This window comes from Azolla caroliniana, unplaced genomic scaffold (assembly GCF_043228905.1).
Source record: "Azolla caroliniana isolate FFs.n. ecotype wild unplaced genomic scaffold, voAzoCaro1.0.p SCAF_258, whole genome shotgun sequence".
Classification (NCBI taxonomy): Eukaryota; Viridiplantae; Streptophyta; class Polypodiopsida; order Salviniales; family Salviniaceae; genus Azolla; species Azolla caroliniana.
Window position 1 is genome coordinate 1 of NW_028230693.1, and position 17,369 is coordinate 17,369.

Below are 17,369 nucleotides of genomic sequence, written 5' to 3' on the forward strand. Positions count from 1 at the left end.
AGTTGTGTTGGATTCATATTGAATTAATCAAAAGTTTTGACTTCAAAGGGGGTGATTGGAGTGTTGCTGCGTCTGATTCAAATTGATATAGTAATGCTTTGAAATAAACTAAGTGATTATCCACCAAATTATTACATTTAACTAACATCGTAATACTTATTATATTTTGAATTAGGACTCATCCATGATGTTTTGCTTGTTGCATCTGATTCAAATTGATATAATAATGCCTAAATGATTATCCACCAAATTATTATGCTTAACTAACATTTCATTACCATATTATATTTCGAACTGCGACTTATTCATATAGTTAGCAATTCATGATCATGTAAAACCTGATTAAAGCAATCTAGCTGTCTTAGGCACTTGGAGAGGCATTGTTATTCCCCTTTGCGAGTATGCAATTCAAAAGGATATTATTGCAGTGAAGAAAGCATACCGTACTTGATTCTTTTAAGCAAGGTATTGGTGTACTTTGTGTTCATCCTCCATATTTTGCCCTTTGATGATCTACAAGTTGTTATTGCAACATCATGCATTACACATAAAGGCCTAAAATCCATTTCCTTACAAAATGTCATTATCGATCCATGTTCAATTACATATGGAGTCCTTGTATTTGCTCTATCCTCTACTAAGCTAGTTCCACACGGCGATAATTTGATCGATGGCTCTCTATCCCTGGGTTGGATAAATATACCAACATCAATGTTGTTGATCACATTGGTTTGAGAATGTTGTTTTTTGGCATTCTCGATTAGGACCATGAACTTTACAAAAACTAGACATGCATACCCAAGGTAAAGATAGAGACTCTTGACCCACCCTCCTAGCCATGGAGTCAAAAGAAGCTCTCCCTTGAGTTTGGGAGCTAGCGACCGACAAACTAAGCTTCACTACATTACATATTGGCATCCCATGGCCCATGAGTCACGACACCATATGTCAAGATCATCAATGGTCGAAAGTAGGGTTCAAGATTGGTGATCATTTGGCCTTTGAGAATGAGGTCTATGATCCTACTTATATCATTCCCTAACCACCTTTTTGTTGTGAGTGTGTTCACATGCTACTAATGCCCATTTGAATATCGAGGGATGTAACAAGTTGTGTGGTGAAGAACTTGCTTGCACAAATGAAAATTTGTTTGCATGTGAAAAAGTAATCACTTGCATATTAATGAATGAAAAATTATTACATTAGGCAAATATGCTTACAAAGGATTGAGAATTATGAATAGTTTAGTAAAATATTTCATGAACTTTGATCCATTATTCATTGGCTAGTATGCATTCTTCTTCATGGGAGTTCCTAATTATAAGCTATGACATCAATGTATTTTGATAGATATTCCCTTGAATAATCATTGTTATGGATCTAGTACACATACACAAAATTTATTGAAATGGTTCCTCCACTTCAAACAAATGCTATTTGTTAAAACTTCGAATTCACCCTAATTATAATGAAAAACTTAATGGAAATGCAAATTTTTTGAGTGAAAAGTTTTATTCTTTGAACATTTACTTTCACAAACATCATTAGGAAATGCCCCACTCTCAAACAATTGCCTTTTAACATCTTACACATGCTTTCTAGTATATCAACACAAGAAACAAGTTTTGATTCAAAGGAAAATATGTGTAGGATAGTGTTACACGTCATTGGAATTGTGAGACTTTGGATTGAGTACACATGCTTATGTGTTGCCCCACCAATATATGACAATTTAATGAGATGTTTAAATTGGAGACCTAAATATTTCCAAGCATTATGAATTGAAAGAAGTCGATGGAAGTAGCTCACATAACAAAGTCCATCCTTTAAAATCCAGCTCACAGCCTTCCCTACAATTCTAGCACACACATTCAATAGTATGTTGGAGAGAATTTATCCCATATATTCCCTTAAAATGTTGCACGTTACAAACTTGACGTTTTCTAGTTTGTTGCTACAGTGCTACCCTCATTTTATCTATTTCTTGCAATGTTGCTCTCCATTATGATCACCACCCACTATCATACACGACGACTAATGTTTTGGTTGAAACTTGTATCATCATAGTTTTTGGGGGACTTCATGAAATCAATCAAATACATTGGTAAACACATGTGCCAATATTCTATCACATGAACTAATGATGTGGCATGCCCCCAATTTGTTTATGTTTTCTCTTAGCATTCCTACAAGATGTTGCTCAAACCAAATCTTGAACTATGTGTCACACCAAGGGTAATATTCCTATAAAATGATATAAAATTGTGATCTTTCTTCGTGATTTCCTTTTATTTCATGTATGGATTAGTAAAGAAATGCTTTTCATCTACCAACCACTCTTCAAGATATGAAGACTAGTTAATTGATACTTAAGTCGGGGACTCGGGAGGACTGGATATTGAATTGAAACATATCGCCCTTTCATTTTCATTCCCTTCATTTAACCCAACCACAATGTAAGTCTTAAGACACAAAGACAAGTTAATAGAAAGTTAAGTTGGTAGAGAGGGGATAAGGAAATAAATTGCCACAATCTCCACAACTTGGAGTGGATTATTTCCTTTTCATTACCTAGAGTTTAAGCACACCTGTTTTGGGTAGAGAAATCATCTCCATTAAAAGGTAGACCACTTTATATTTATAATAATACATAAGTCAAAACCCTCTCCCTCTTTCTCTTTCTCTTTCTCTTTCTCTTTCTCTTTCTCTCTCTATCTCATTATAAGGAACACTTCATGCACTTCTCTAAGTTATATTTTATTATATAACTAAAAGATCTAGATACGTTCTTACCAAATGCACTAAGGGTTGCCATTTGACAACTTAGACTGTCATCTCATCAACTTGAGGTTGAGAATGGTCGTGCTAATGGAGTCTCTAGAGAGGAAAGGATATATAGATTACGTCACATGGAGGTAGAGGATGAATATCACTTTACATGCAAGTGTTCAACTTATGTTGAGATAATGGCAAAATACCAAGACATACTCTCCAAACTATTATATACCCTATACATATAGACACTAGGTAGATATATCTTAGAAGTAAAACAACATAGAGGGAATATGCTACAAAATGCTAAGCATAACCTTTCACCAACATGTAACCAATGATTTTTTTTCAAGGACATGAGGGGACAATGAGCATAAACGCACCTGCACCACCCAACATCTCCCTCATTGAAGCAAAAAAGCAAAGACCAACAAACACCCTCAGATGTTGGGCCTCAAAGTCACTCGTTGTGTAGAAGTAATTAAGAGGACAAGGATGCACGAGTTACACCACCTAGATAGAAGCTATGGTCGAGGTACCTTTTACATCGTCACACCCACATCGAAAACCTTTGACCTCTTGCTCCTTTTCGAGTGACTTGGATGGAAATGAAACTAGGCCTAGCACGTAGCCATTTCCTTTATAGAATATGTTACACCATAACACCTTTTATACAATAATAGAACTCTTTTATCTATGTTTATTTTATTTTTATTTTTGATGATTGGGTACACCTCCCATTTTATTGTACCCAATTGTCTGATGGACCAAATTTGGTCTTAGAAGACAAACATCCCCACATAACATAGTTGCAGAGTTTGTCAATCCAACTTTCCTTTTAGCCTATGGAGTTGTTGTGGTACCCCAAAATTGCTCCACAAGGTTATGCATGTTGCCCTATACATGCATTCACATGCCAAATATCACTACATATGTACCTTTATATATTGTTGCGTATGATCATTACTTATAAGATGAAAAACAGTGTGGGTAGAAGGAGAGCACATCACCATATTTTTCATCTCATGAAATGGATTATTTCATTTCCATTTTTGTCATCTTAGGCACCCGATAGTGTTTTAGTCTAAAAAAGTTGAACTAGAAAACATAAGGAAAAAGAACCTTTCAATTTTGCTCCATTTCCAAATTCAACTTATTGCATGAGATCAACATTGTTCCTCCCATGACATTCTTATAAAAGTTGCTCAAACCATTGTTGGCACATATGTGGTAGGTGAATCAAAATTCTAAATTAGAAACCCCTTTAAGACTTGTAATGTGTTCAAGTTGAATAGAAGTTATTAAAAGCCATGGAGGAAGTTGCCCTAATCTCCAATTCTCCAAAAGAGTTGTTCCTTTCATCGCCTTCACTGCTAGCTTTTCGAAAAAGTAACAAAAATATACAAAATGTGAAGTGTATGTTTCATCATTCTTATGTAAATGTCACAATTTCCAAATTCATCTCTGTTTTTCTATTAGTATTATGAGCGAGATGATTAAATCTTCATTTTGGTACGAGTTTACTTGATGATATTTCTTCATATCGATGGCATACCACATAACATTAATAAGTGACATTTAACATAGTCACACACACACACACACACACACACACACACACACACATCGATGGCATAGCATGTAACATTAATAAGTGAGATTTAACATAGTGACACACACACACACACGCACGCACGCACACACAATGAAACTCATACATGTTCTTCTTCTCATGTTGATATTGTGAAGTCGTTGCACAAATAACAAGTAGCAACACATATACGCCATGTCAAGATGTGGCCAAAGTGGATAAAACCACATCTGTCAAACTTCCCTACCTCCCTGCCAACACTTGCAATCAAGACTCATCATCCCCATTCACAAAAACAAGAGATGTCCTTCCTCCTCTAATGCCCCTCCCCCCCCCCCAAAAGAAAAAGGAAAAGAAAAAACAGTCCAGAAAGAAAAGGGAAACCCGTTTACTTTTACCATAGTGAGCGAACGAATGTGGTGGAAATCAAAGGAAATCTTGCGCTCCCTTCGGGCTTCCCACAAGGGTATTTCCCGAAATTCCATTACTTTACCATAGTGAGCGAATGAATGTGTGGAAATGAAAGGCAAAACCCCTCTCTATCCCTTTGCCCTTCCCACAGGGGTATTTCCCGAAATTCCATTTTTACCTCTTCTTCTTCTTCTTCTTCTTCTTCTTCTTCTTCTTCTTCTTCTTCGCTGTGTTTTTTACTAACCCCCCCCCCCCCCCAAGGGTACAACGCTAAATTTAATTTCTTTCACTTCCTCCTCCCTCCTCCTTCCTTCTGTGTGTTTCTTTCTTTCCGGTCTGCGTGTGGCCATGGAAGCTTCCTCCTCCTCCTCCTCCTCCTCCTCTTCTGTCCCCTCTGCATCCCGCGATGGAGATGGCGCCCGAGCTGCGCGGGAGCTTCTCAGAGAAGAAGATCTCGAGGATGTTGAAGCTATGACGAACCTCTTCCCTTCTCGTATCTTCTCTGCAGAACTAGCCCGTAAGTTCTTCCTTCTTCTATCCCTTTTGTATATTCTTCTTGATTTATTCTGTTTCTTTATATCTTCCTTCGTCTTTCTTCTGTTTCATCTTTTTTTTTCGTCTTTCATCTTCTTCTTTCTTCCTTATGCTCTAAATTTTTTTGTTCTATCTACTTCTCTCTTCTTTCGTTTCATTGATATTCTGTATCTGAAAGTTTCAGCATATAATCGTTCTGATCCTGATATGGTTGAATAAAGCATAATTGAAAAACTGACTCTTTTTAGGGAGGTTGAAATGTTCTCTTGATGGTGGGTAAACGTAAGTAGTTACACAGAGATAGATATGAAATTCTGAGCTACCTTTTGCTTCGATTTCTGTTTGATTATAGACCAATCGATCTAGTACAGATTCCGATCTGTGTTGTTTAACTTTAATTCAACGAACTTTCTATCAACATCACAAGATCTAGATCTCAACTTCTTATTGCAAGACCAGATATTTGGGTTATACAGCATGTTTGCTATCACTTTCCACGATCATTTTTTTCCCGAATCCCAGGTGGCCTAGTTTTTCTTTTGCACATATGAAAACATAAAAAAATTACCACAAAGCTAAACTCTTTTTGGGTATAACATCCATATATTTTGTTCCCATTGATAAAGATTTCCGGCAAGCAAGCTTCAAACATTCAGATCCTGTTCAGATAATTAGGGCAACATTTCACTAATCATGGGTTGGCATCTGACTAAAGTTACAGATAAGTAATATTCTGTCCCCTTAGACATGGAAACGGATGTGTTCCTCATTGCATATTTGGAAGATTGCACAAAACAAATGTTGGAATATATATATCAGCAAATGGGTATACAAGAGGACATTATTTGTGTAAGAGACACGGAAAGGGAAGGAGGAGAGAGGAGATCTGTAAGGTGAGAATGCATATACCTAAAACTTTGCTCACTACACTGCTTCGATGTGCAACATTGGAGGACAAAATTTATATATTAAATCTGGAGGTAAAGGATATCAATGGAGAGAGGAAGAGACAAGTATATTGGAGGGCAGAGAGTTTATGAAGAAGTTAATTTCCTTGAGAGACCAATGACCTATGGTCACAAAATGAAAACAGGTTGAGTTCTCATTTTGTCTCTCATACAAGTTCCACGTTCCTTACATCTTTGCTGGCATTGTAAGGATAGTAAAATGACACTGGTTTTGGGGAGGTATGAGGAAGGGGAGGCGATGGCATGTATAAAAATGAAGTTTACAGAGCCGCATGAGAAGAGGAGGAATAGCCTGAAGAGAAGCAGCAACACAGGATTAGTAAATATAAAAGAACAGCAGAAAGAAAGGAAGTTCTACTAATGTCCACACAAGACTGTACACTCATTCCAGTTTAGGTTATGCTTTCGGCATTTATGTATAAAAAAGAAAATCAAGTAAGGCTGATACCATTGAGGTTACATTTAATTTTCATGTACACTTTCATATATTAGGGTCAGCCTTTATCTTGTCAACTTGTTTTGAAATCCATAATGATGATACACTGCTGATATCCATATTTTCTGGAACACATTTCAGTTGAACTGAAGCATGGAGTACTGATGTGCTCAAAATGTTTCATTTTCCGACTGAAGCAATTTCTGAAATTCCTGACTTTTTTAAGATTCAAGATTAGAAGGACCTCTACCATGGGTTAAACAGGGTACTGCAGAGGTGAAATGTTTCACAGAAATGTTGGGATGTTCTTTGAGAGTTAAAAATGGCCCATGAGACCCAATGAGAGATTGAATCTTAAAATGTTCTCTCAGCTTTGAGAGCAGCAAACCAACATAAAGATAACTAAACTAGTAACACTGCGTGAGATACAAGATATTCTCATTTGCTAAGCATTTCACATTCATGTACTAGATGTCCTGCATTTGAAATATCTCCAAAATTGGCTGATCTGGAATGGAACGAGGGAAGCAACAGTGTTGGGTGATGATAGAATGGATTTGTTGAAAACAGGTTCTACATATATGGATTTGGTTGAGATCCTACTTGTGTAGCCCTGGATTGACTTGTCACTAGAGGAGGAAACTTAGTAAAGGGTGAGGCTGAAATAGTTAAGGATCGGCAGCAGAGTAGTTCAGCTTTCCCGGAAAGCAAAAGCAAACTTGGGACAGAATGTTACTGTGTGATAGGAGTATTAGGGATATGTGGGTTCATTGTCTTAACTCATCCTTAAATAACTTGGTTGATATACAAACACATGTATTTGTGATATATTGTACCCCTTGGCCTAATCCAAACTGTAGTTTTCTCTGACGAATCATCAGGTGCATATGTATCATGAGGAAGAAAGAAAGAAAGTTAGAAATGACAAAGTTATATTACCATCTGCAGGAGGTCAAAAGGTCACCTATATACCAAGCTAATCGGTGGTGTGCTAAATGGAAGAACATGAAAAAAGATAAAAGAAACTTCGATTAATTCCATGTGTAGATTTAATTTCTTTCCACCTTAATGTAGGATGCTTGAATGAGGGTTATCCAGAATCTTTGAAGAGTGGTTTCCCTGTTTTGTGGTCTGCCAGCTCTCATTTCTTTGCTTTCAATTTAAGAGCTCTGAGCTCATCTGCGGTCCATGTCTTGATGCCTTATGGAGCTTTATTTTGCTTCATATTTTCAATTGTATTTTGCAAACCTATCTAATTATGACGCAATTCCTGTATGTGAATGTTAATGGGCTTCCCAATGCAACGTTGTCAAATAGTTATTCTATGGGAAGCTTAAATTATGTTAAAAAAGGAGAAAAGGATATATGAGTATATGCTAGAGTCTGTGCATAATTATAATGGAGCTCTATAGAACTTTCCACTTTTTGGTATTCTGGCGCAAGGCTGAATGTTGTAAAAAAAGATATATATATATATATATATATATATTAATATCTATTAAAAACCAACTTTCCTTAACGAGAAATAAATTCTACAACACGTGTTTTCTGGTCAAAACCAGAGAAATGTGTGCTGAATATGCTATTTCCTTTCAGGCATTTGTTTATGTCATTATCGGACAAAAAAGGGACATTCTTCACAATGTATGGTTTATTTTACTCTGCATTTAAAGGCTTTGTGATCATGCCTTCTTAGAGAGGAAGGCTTTGCGTTTGCCATTTATTAAGGAGTTGATCCACACTCTTTGGAGTTCAAGGGATACTTCAGCTTTTGTTTTTTGGTAAATATTTTACCTGATTTTCTTTCATCCTCTCTGTCATTTTATAAACCTGAATGTACGTATGCTATATTTAGAAGATAAATAATGACCCGAAACAATTAGGTTAAATGATACATCTGGTTATGTATGTAAAATATGCGTGGACAATGATTTCATTTATTACTTGCATTTACTACTGTTATTCACTTATTTCATTTTAAATGATGCATAACAAATTTGCCTAAGTACAGAGTTTGTTTGGGCATATTGTAGAATAGAATATATATAGAATTGATTTGTGGTATTGCTTTATGCTGCATTGCGTTACCATGCAAGAATCTAATTAGTTTTAAAAAATTGGCAGTTGCAGAAATGGCAATGGGGGCTGATGCTATTGATCTAATTCTTGATATGCCAAGCTCTTCTCGAAGTTCAAAACTAGAATCCCCTCGGGATTTTCAGAGGAAGGAGATACCATCCTGGTTTGAGTCTTCAGTTGAAGATCTGTTAAGTGGAATGAAGCCAACATTGCTTTCAATTGGAGGCAGACCAGTCTCTGAAGCAACTGGAGAAGCCCAATTAATTTATGGGTCAGGATCTGACATGTTCAACTTCAAACGGCATAAACTCTTGTGGTTGTCCACAATATCTCTTGAGACCTATCTTGAGATGCAATTTATGAAACTGAACGTTTTAAATTTATTGACTGGTCTTTACATTGCAGTCACGACCAGAAAACATGTTGGGGGCCTAATGATGCATCTTCCAGTTCAGATCATCCTTACGGGTCAGTTCAGCTTAACAATTTACTGCCACCTCTTCCTCCTATGGAACAAGATATTCGTGAGGTTCGTGAGGATGAGAGAGAGGATGTTTTAAATGGCACTGGAGATGATAATGATATCAGACTTTGTAGTGACATAGAGAGGGGCTTGCCACCCATGTACCTTACTGATGACCTTCTTCACATGGTGAGAACCAGGAAATAGTATTTGACTATTGGAACAGATAAACTTGAAATTGTGTAGCATTGCAGCTTGCTTCTGTACACAATAATGAAAGCTTCTGTTGCACAAATGCTCCAGGTCTTCTCTTTCTTAGATCAGAGAAGTTTGTGTGAGCTGGCTATGGTTTGCCGTCAGTGGCGTGCTGCAATTGAACACGAGGACTTTTGGAAGGCATTGCATTTTGGTAGAAACATAACACAAGAACAAGGCATGTGTCAAAATGGAAGTTATATACTTTTTCTTCACTATGCACTCTTAACAACATACCTTGTTCACACAACTTTGCAGTCAGGAATTTGTGCCGCAGGTTTCCTAAAGCAGTTGAATTGAGCTTCAATGATGTTAATTCTGTTGATGAACTAGCACGAGAAGCAATGCATTCTCTTAGGTAAGATGTGACTTTTCTTCAACAAGCTACTGTATTATATTTCCATACTCAATGCTCCCTATAATGAGAATGAAACTAATTTCTTGTAACCTACAGTTTACCCAGGAAATAGCTTTCTTTTTATGATTTTAAATTTACATCATGGTGTTCCCTAAATATATGAAACAAAATGAGACGTGTATGCATGCTGACACTCAAACTGTCAGTTATCTATTTATGATAAAATGCCATTAATAAATTATAGTAAAGATCAATAGGAATATGGAAAATACCGGAAGTCCAAGAGGAAGAGTATGAGTTCCTTTGTATCTGTACAGTCATTAGATCCTAGCTTATATGTAAATTAGTGGATATAGATGATCTTTCACATCAACCATAATGCATGAGCAGGCACTTGGAGACATTAACTTTGTGTAACGGGAGCTTCAGTGATTCTTTCTTCCATGTGCTGTCCAATGGTTGTTCTGCACTTCAATGTTTAACAATTGTTGATGCCGTTTTGGGGAGTGTTGGCTCTCAAGAAGTTCAAATTCGTCAAAAAAGTCTTTGTCAACTTAAAATGATCGAGTGCAGGGTGATGCGAATGGCAATAAGGTTGTTCTTTTTGGTGTGTATGTCAGATGCACTTTTCCTGTTGATTTCTATAATTATGATTTTTACAATCTGTACAGGTGTCAACGTTTGGAGAAGCTAACCCTAAGCCAAACGAACTTGGCTTCTGCCACTTTGTGTTGTCCTCGGCTCCTTAGTCTTGATGTGTCATCTTGCCTTAAGCTCTCTGATGCTGGAATTCGGACAGCTGTCACTTCCTGCCGTTCTCTTTTGGCTCTGAATATTTCTCAATGTTCATATGTTAGTGATGAGACTCTCCGTGAAATTTGCCTTGCATGTTCAAATCTGAGGGTTTTAGATGCTTCCTGGTGTCCGAATATTTCTTTACAGGCAAGTACATAATTAATTCGCTTTTCATTGAACCTTGGCTTTGTCACTTTATTTATTTAAATATGTTGTTTTTTTCTGAAGGGTGTTCGCATGCCATTTCTGAGGGAATTGAAACTCAATAACTGTGATGATATTAATATCTCCTCTATGGCAGCTCTATCCCAGTGTGTTACACTTGAGGTGAATATTGGGATTCCGATGATTCAAAATGCTTTTATATTTTCCCGAGTGAAGAGGAAACTTGATTTATGTATCTCAATTTTAATCCAATTTTTTGATTCAGACAATCACATTGGATTCATGTGCTCTCTTGACGGCTGTTACTTTGAACTTGCAGCAGTTGCACAGAATAAGCCTAGCACATTGTTGCAAGTATTCACTCTCCCTAGTTTTAATGAATAAGTAGTATTTATCAGAATATGGAAACAGGATATATTCATTGATGGATGCCAAACTTATCTTTTGCAGGCTTGTTGACCTAACTTTACGATGTCCTGCATTAGTTAGCATAAATGTAACTGGGTGCTCTATGCTGAACCACATAGAGTTATCTTCACTTGCCCTCAAGGTATTTGATTAATGTGATGTCCAATGAGTGCACACGTATAGTGATCTCTTTGATTAGACATTCTTTCTTAAGACTGCAAGGATGTCTAGTATTACTCGATTATATTATTGACATTTTTCTTGGAATTTTACCTTCTGTAGAAACTTCCTCTTCACAAGCAGCCTAGTCTCGCTACAGTGGCCCTTGACTGTCCCAACTTGCAAACAGTGAGTTTTCTGGAATGTGACGTGTTGACTAATGAAATTTGTCAGGTTTTCAGTAATGGAGGTGGCTGCCCACGGCTCAACTCATTGACCCTGGAAAGTTGTGAGGTACTTTTGAAGAACTTCAAACTGGAAACAATGAGACATGTTTTAGAAAATTGATGTGATGTTATTACCTTGTAGGTGAAAAAATCTTTTTCGCTGCTTGCTATAACCAGAAGAGTGCAAAATATAGAACTTAAGGAAACCAAAAAGCAAATAAAAATACATAACTTTGCTGCATACAATTCAGTGCAAAAACAGCAGATATGATGTTGTATTTATATACCCTTGCTTATTAAGCATGCTATTGATTATCTGATGTCTCTCTCATAAACTTATAAAATGGACCTCCCACTTAACACGGATCCAAAGTATGTAGTTAGACTTCATGTGGTTGCTGTTCAGTTTCCAAATCGATAATTTAGTATGTAGTTAGACTTCATGTGGAGTTACAAGCAGTGAACACATTTTTTAATATTGCCACAAATTTGATTCATGTGAAGTTGATACCAGTTGGTTGCCTGTTCAGAGCCTTACTAGTTTGAAGTTATCAAATACAACATTGAACACATTATCTTTGGCTGGATGCCACAAGCTCTCTCAAGTTGACCTTGCTTGTGGAAAACTGCAACAACTGTTCTTGGATGGCTGCCACCAATTAAGTGCTGTGAGCCTTTCTCCTGTAAGCAGCTTCTTTCTTTAATGCTTCTATTTTTTGGAAACTGGCCATGTAAACGAGGGAGTATAATTGATTGAATTCACAGTAACTTCTTATTTGCTAGCAGTATCTAACGTTTCATGTTTTGCAAACAGGTCGGACTTCAATCCTTAAACCTGGGTATCTGCCCTCATGTTGCAGAACTGAAGATTGAGGCTCCTGAGATGATCTCTATAGATTTGAAAGGCTGTGGTGCATTATTCACAGCAAGCATTAAATGTCCACAGCTGTTGTCCCTTGATGCTTCTTACTGCAGGTAAGTTAAGAATGCTATTTTTAAAAAGTAGATTTATCTCTGATTGTTTCAATTGACTATATATCTTGATCTTGGTGCTATATTTCATCTCTCACAGTGAGCTGGATGATCAATTTCTTGAGGCCGCAACAACAGCTTGTCCTTTAATACAGTCTTTGATTTTAGCTTGTTGTCCATTGATTGGACCCTCAGGGTTATCTACACTTCAAAAACTTTCCAATTTAACTACACTTGATTTGTCCTATACATTCTTAACGGATCTGACTCCAATATATAAAAGCTGTATGAAATTGAAGGTTTGTCTTCTCTCTTTAAGTTCGCAAAAACGTATGCACTATCACATTAAGACTATTAGTTTCTTATTTACTATGTCTTTTTGATAATATATAAGAATTGTTTTAGGTTTTGAGATTATTAGCTTGCAAGGATCTTGTGGACTCTGCACTGGATGCATTGCATTGTGAGGAGACACTTCCTGAACTTCGGGAGTTGGATTTGTCTTATGGAAGTCTTGGGCATACTGCATTGGCAGGACTCCTGAAACATTGTTCCCATCTAACACATATCAGTCTTAACGGCTGTGCTAAACTTGGCGCTCTTGAGTGGGAAGTTATCAGCCGAGAAAAAACATGCTCAATGCAAGCTAGTGAAAGATATGAAAAGGAATTGCAAAGGAATCATATCTCCAGCAGTAGTGGAAGCAGTGAGTTTGATGCTGCAGTGAATATAAATAGATGCAGTATGGGGATAGAGACCAGAGCATTAGAATCGAAGGTGATAGCTTCTCGTGCTCTTCAACAACTAAATTGTGTTGGCTGTGCTAATATAAAGAGAGTTGTAATCCTTGATGCTGCTGGTTTCCATGATCTGTTGTCTTTGAATTTTTCTTTGTCAAGTAACCTCAAAGAGGTGCAGCTGGAATGCCCTTATTTGGTGACATTGAATCTCAGGTTAGCTGACTTCATATTGAACATTAAAAGTGCAGTTGTGTTTATTCTCATCCGAAATCAATTGTACTAAGAAAGCAATGATTTCTTTTGCAGCCATTGCACTGCATTAGAGAAATTAATGTTGGAGTGCCCTCGCCTCGTTACATTGTCACTTCAGGTTAGCCATGTTCTTATGTAGTTGGAACTTATAACTTAAGAGGGAGGTAATAGGGGTGGTATAACTTAAGTAAAATGCAAGGTTAGGTTGAATTTTTATTTAGCATTTTGTTAATGGCATGATTAACTTTTCAGTGTGAGTCTAATCACTGATGGAAATGATGTAGAGAAAAAATATATTATGTGATGCGTACACATGCAAGCAATAGTATGCATTTATACAGCTTATCTTAGTTTAGATGGGATTGACAGATTGAACAAGACGCTACTCGAAAACTGCATTATGCTTCTAGTATTCTGGCTATTGATTTCACAAAGTGTGTAAATGCTGTGGTTCAGGACACTAATATTGATGCGAATGCATTGCAAGCAGTGGTGGAAGGATGCACTGCACTTGAAACATTGGATGTAAGAGCTTGTGCAAAGGTAAATGACAAAAAACCATTGCAATTTAGGAATGTCTTTAATTCACTTTATCCCAACATTGTAATGCTTTTTACAGATTTCATCAGAAGATCTTTCATATGTTCGAGCGTCTTGTCCTTGGGTTAAACGACTTCTCAGCACTGTGTCAATCTGGAGTATATGTCTTCATAAATGGCATAGATTTAGTATAACAAAACTAAAACTTGCAGAGAATATTTGATTTATCCATGTTGATTAGTATGGCATTCATGTACATATATCTGGATATCAGCCATGAGCATTGTCGTAGACCGCACATTGTAACATTGCTTCCTTTTTCTCCCCTCTTATTACAGACATCTACTGTGAAGAATTTCACTCAAAAGTTTGTGTCTGCAAATTTCATCTAGTAGGAAATTGGCAGGTCGTCAGGATTATATACCAAAGAACTGAAACGTCTTATTTTATTTGAGTGAGGATTCCTTTTTTCACATCAGCTCTTTCCTAGGTGAAGTTTGGGAAAACAATTAGAGATTTCGCTTTACCCTTACCAAGAAATCCTACATGTTACCCAATTCTGTATCTTATGCATCTCGCACTGGTAATGTCTCTTTGCTGGAGATTTATCTAAACTGACAAATGTCAAGCAAGTAGGGCAGTAATATAATCTTTCTTTCAATAGCAAAGTCGCTTGCCAAATACTGCTGAACACCTTTTTGCAATTTGTTTCATCCAATGCAAGGAACCAATAATATACTTTCTTGATTATGATTTTATTTATTGGTAGAACTATTGAGGCTAGAACCATATTTTAATCGTGGTGGAATGTGTGAAATCCTCTATTTTATACTAGAATGACACCGCTCATAGCTCTTTGAATGATTGGCTGCTTAACTTCCATAAAAAGTATAATATTCATTGTTCGGTGTGATGTCAGATCAATAATTGCAATGAATTCCTATACTTGTTATACATGATTGTGTCTCAAATGTGTCCATTTTTTCCTGTTCTAGGATAAATACTATGCTGAATCTTTGCTGAAGTGGTCATCTACGTCCAATGGAATTTGCTTAAATAATTTCATTTCTTCATCTAATTGTGGTAGGTGGGTTGATTGCATCTGTCAAAATTTTTCTAGACTATTCTTTATAGATTTTCACAAATGTTTAAAATAAGGGAATAATGATTTTGTTCAAGAGGCACCTGAATAAAATTCTCTCTAAACAACTGAAAAATAGGCTTAGGTTGATTAACTTTTGGAGTTCCATTTTAGAGAAATTTGTTATAAATTTCACAATTGAGTTGACCCACGTACTAATATTGTCACTAAGAACCTCTAAATGATATATCTTATGATAGCAACTGAGTTTACCTACTTATAAACTTCCAAGTGCCCTCAATTCCAATGTATGCATATCATGACATGGATTTCCTCCGAGGTCCAAATTTGAGTCCAAACATATGTGATGCATCTCAAATGTTGATTGTTTGACACAATGATTTCAACAACACATAGTTTGATGAGCTCTTTAGTAGTTAAAGATTGTTGAATGTTGCTGCTATGCTACTACATCTCCAATCTTGACACCCAAAGTGTGGAAGTTGTTTAGCTTCCACTATAGCAGTAACAAGGGATATATACACAATATGTATATATAATGGAATGCATCGTAATCCGTCATGTATATGTTTGTATTAAAAATGTATGATGCTACAACAAGTCATTTTGTCACGCAAATTTTGACACTAGTGACTAAAGTGTGGAAGTTGTTTAGCTTCCACTATAGCAGTAACAAGGGATATATACACAATATGTATATATAATGGAATGCATCGTAATCCGTCATGTATATGTTTGTATTAAAAATGTATGATGCTACAACAAGTCATTTTGTCACGCAAATATTGACACTAGTGACTAAAGTGTGGAAGTTGTTTAGCTTCCACTATAGCAGTAACAAGGGATATATACACAATATGTATATATAATGGAATGCATCGTAATCCGTCATGTATATGTTTGTATTAAAAATGTATGATGCTACAACAAGTCATTTTGTCACGCAAATTTTGACACTAGTGACTAAAGTGTGGAAGTTGTTTAGCTTCCACTATAGCAGTAACAAGGGATATATACACAATATGTATATATAATGGAATGCATCGTAATCCGTCATGTATATGTTTGTATTAAAAATGTATGATGCTACAACAAGTCATTTTGTCACGCAAATATTGACACTAGTGACTAGAGAACTAACTAAATTGAGGTTCCACCGAGACTTGAACTCGGGTTACTGGATTCAGAGTCCAATGTCCTAACCACTAGACCATGGAACCAAGACATAATACCATATGATAGTTTTCATGGTATACATATAAAGGAGAAACAAAAGCGCAAAAATGAAGGTTCCACCGAGACTTGAACTCGGGTTACTGGATTCAGAGTCCAATGTCCTAACCACTAGACCATGGAACCAATTTGCTTATTTTTCTATGAAGCCAGATCTAGTTCGGTTTTCCACTAAATTATTAGATAATAGATCACATGAGGAGCTTCCAGGAGTAATTGAGGAATCACAGTGCTGGTGCTCAGTATAAAGCCTAGAAATGCAGACAAATACGGTCACCCAGACATTTTAAAAGCTTTGAAAACTTAGGCATTGCACATTGGCTTTTCAGGAATCCAGCTTGAAGCCGCCGAATTCGATGCTGATATAATGCTGCCTGCCCCATAACTGTGGTATTTGGCAGTTCCCTTTCTTCTTCAGGCTTTTGGTTAGATGGAAATAGAGGTCAACTGGTCTAGCATCATTTGAACTGAAAGAATTGCTGCTAACTCTCTATGAAAATTACACACAATCATCGGCTTCATTTTTCTCCATTCTACTCGAGCATCCATTGAATTTGTCGACTCACTATTATCAGACTTCACTACCCGCTTGTGCATGTTATCCTCTCAGTTGAAAATACCACAATATGCAATCACTTCTTGTTCGTACATCTGATTTGCGACTTGCATCTTTAGCTTGGGAACATCCCTGAGAGATTGTATCATCTACTTTTTGCACTCGTGGGTAGTAATGTTCCAATCAATCTAACTGAGGCACTCACTTATGGTTCATTCATGTTCCAGTACCCTACGACAATTCTTCCTTTCGGATGAGCCTTTTGCTTCACAAATCCATTTAGCATATCCAATCAAGCACTTGAGGTAAAGAGTACATATATCAACTACTATGATGTACTGTCTCTGCATTAA

The 17,369-nt window shown here is 36.6% G+C and overlaps 1 protein-coding gene and 2 non-coding genes across 7 annotated transcripts; 1 reads left to right on the forward strand and 2 right to left on the reverse strand.

The window, feature by feature from the left end:
* The first annotated feature begins 5,079 nt into the window (after positions 1-5,079).
* LOC147848687 (F-box/LRR-repeat protein 15-like) lies at positions 5,080-14,793 on the forward strand. 5 transcript variants are annotated; one of them, XM_087338223.1, is made up of 18 exons: positions 5,080-5,291; positions 8,837-9,107; positions 9,197-9,443; positions 9,558-9,691; positions 9,772-9,867; positions 10,258-10,461; positions 10,539-10,809; positions 10,891-10,989; positions 11,093-11,181; positions 11,278-11,377; positions 11,518-11,688; positions 12,152-12,304; positions 12,436-12,596; positions 12,694-12,892; positions 12,999-13,546; positions 13,640-13,703; positions 14,042-14,128; positions 14,205-14,793. In XM_087338223.1, the coding sequence occupies exons 1-18, from the start codon at positions 5,123-5,125 to the stop codon at positions 14,346-14,348; spliced, it is 3,207 nt and encodes a 1,068-aa protein (XP_087194349.1). In that variant the 5' UTR covers positions 5,080-5,122; the 3' UTR covers positions 14,349-14,793. The 5 variants fall into 5 exon arrangements, with proteins under 5 accessions (XP_087194349.1, XP_087194350.1, XP_087194352.1 ...); XM_087338224.1 differs by having other exon boundaries at positions 8,837-9,104; XM_087338226.1 differs by having other exon boundaries at positions 8,837-9,062.
* A 1,582-nt stretch (positions 14,794-16,375) lies between these two features.
* Positions 16,376-16,447, reverse strand: TRNAQ-CUG (transfer RNA glutamine (anticodon CUG)). The gene has a single exon. It is a non-coding gene; the product is annotated as a tRNA-Gln (tRNA).
* A 67-nt stretch (positions 16,448-16,514) lies between these two features.
* Positions 16,515-16,586, reverse strand: TRNAQ-CUG (transfer RNA glutamine (anticodon CUG)). Its single transcript has one exon. It is a non-coding gene; the product is annotated as a tRNA-Gln (tRNA).
* Between the last annotated feature and the right edge of the window lie 783 nt (positions 16,587-17,369).

Excerpts from the sequence above, each read along its gene's own strand:
- LOC147848687 (XM_087338223.1), top strand. The coding sequence starts at position 5,123 with ATGGAAGCTTCCTCCTCCTCCTCCTCCTCCTCCTCTTCTGTCCCCTCT. Across the intron at positions 9,444-9,557 it reads CTGATGACCTTCTTCACATG|GTCTTCTCTTTCTTAGATCA; the intron begins GTGAGAACCAGG and ends CAAATGCTCCAG. Across the intron at positions 9,692-9,771 it reads ATAACACAAGAACAAGGCAT|GAATTTGTGCCGCAGGTTTC; the intron begins GTGTCAAAATGG and ends CTTTGCAGTCAG.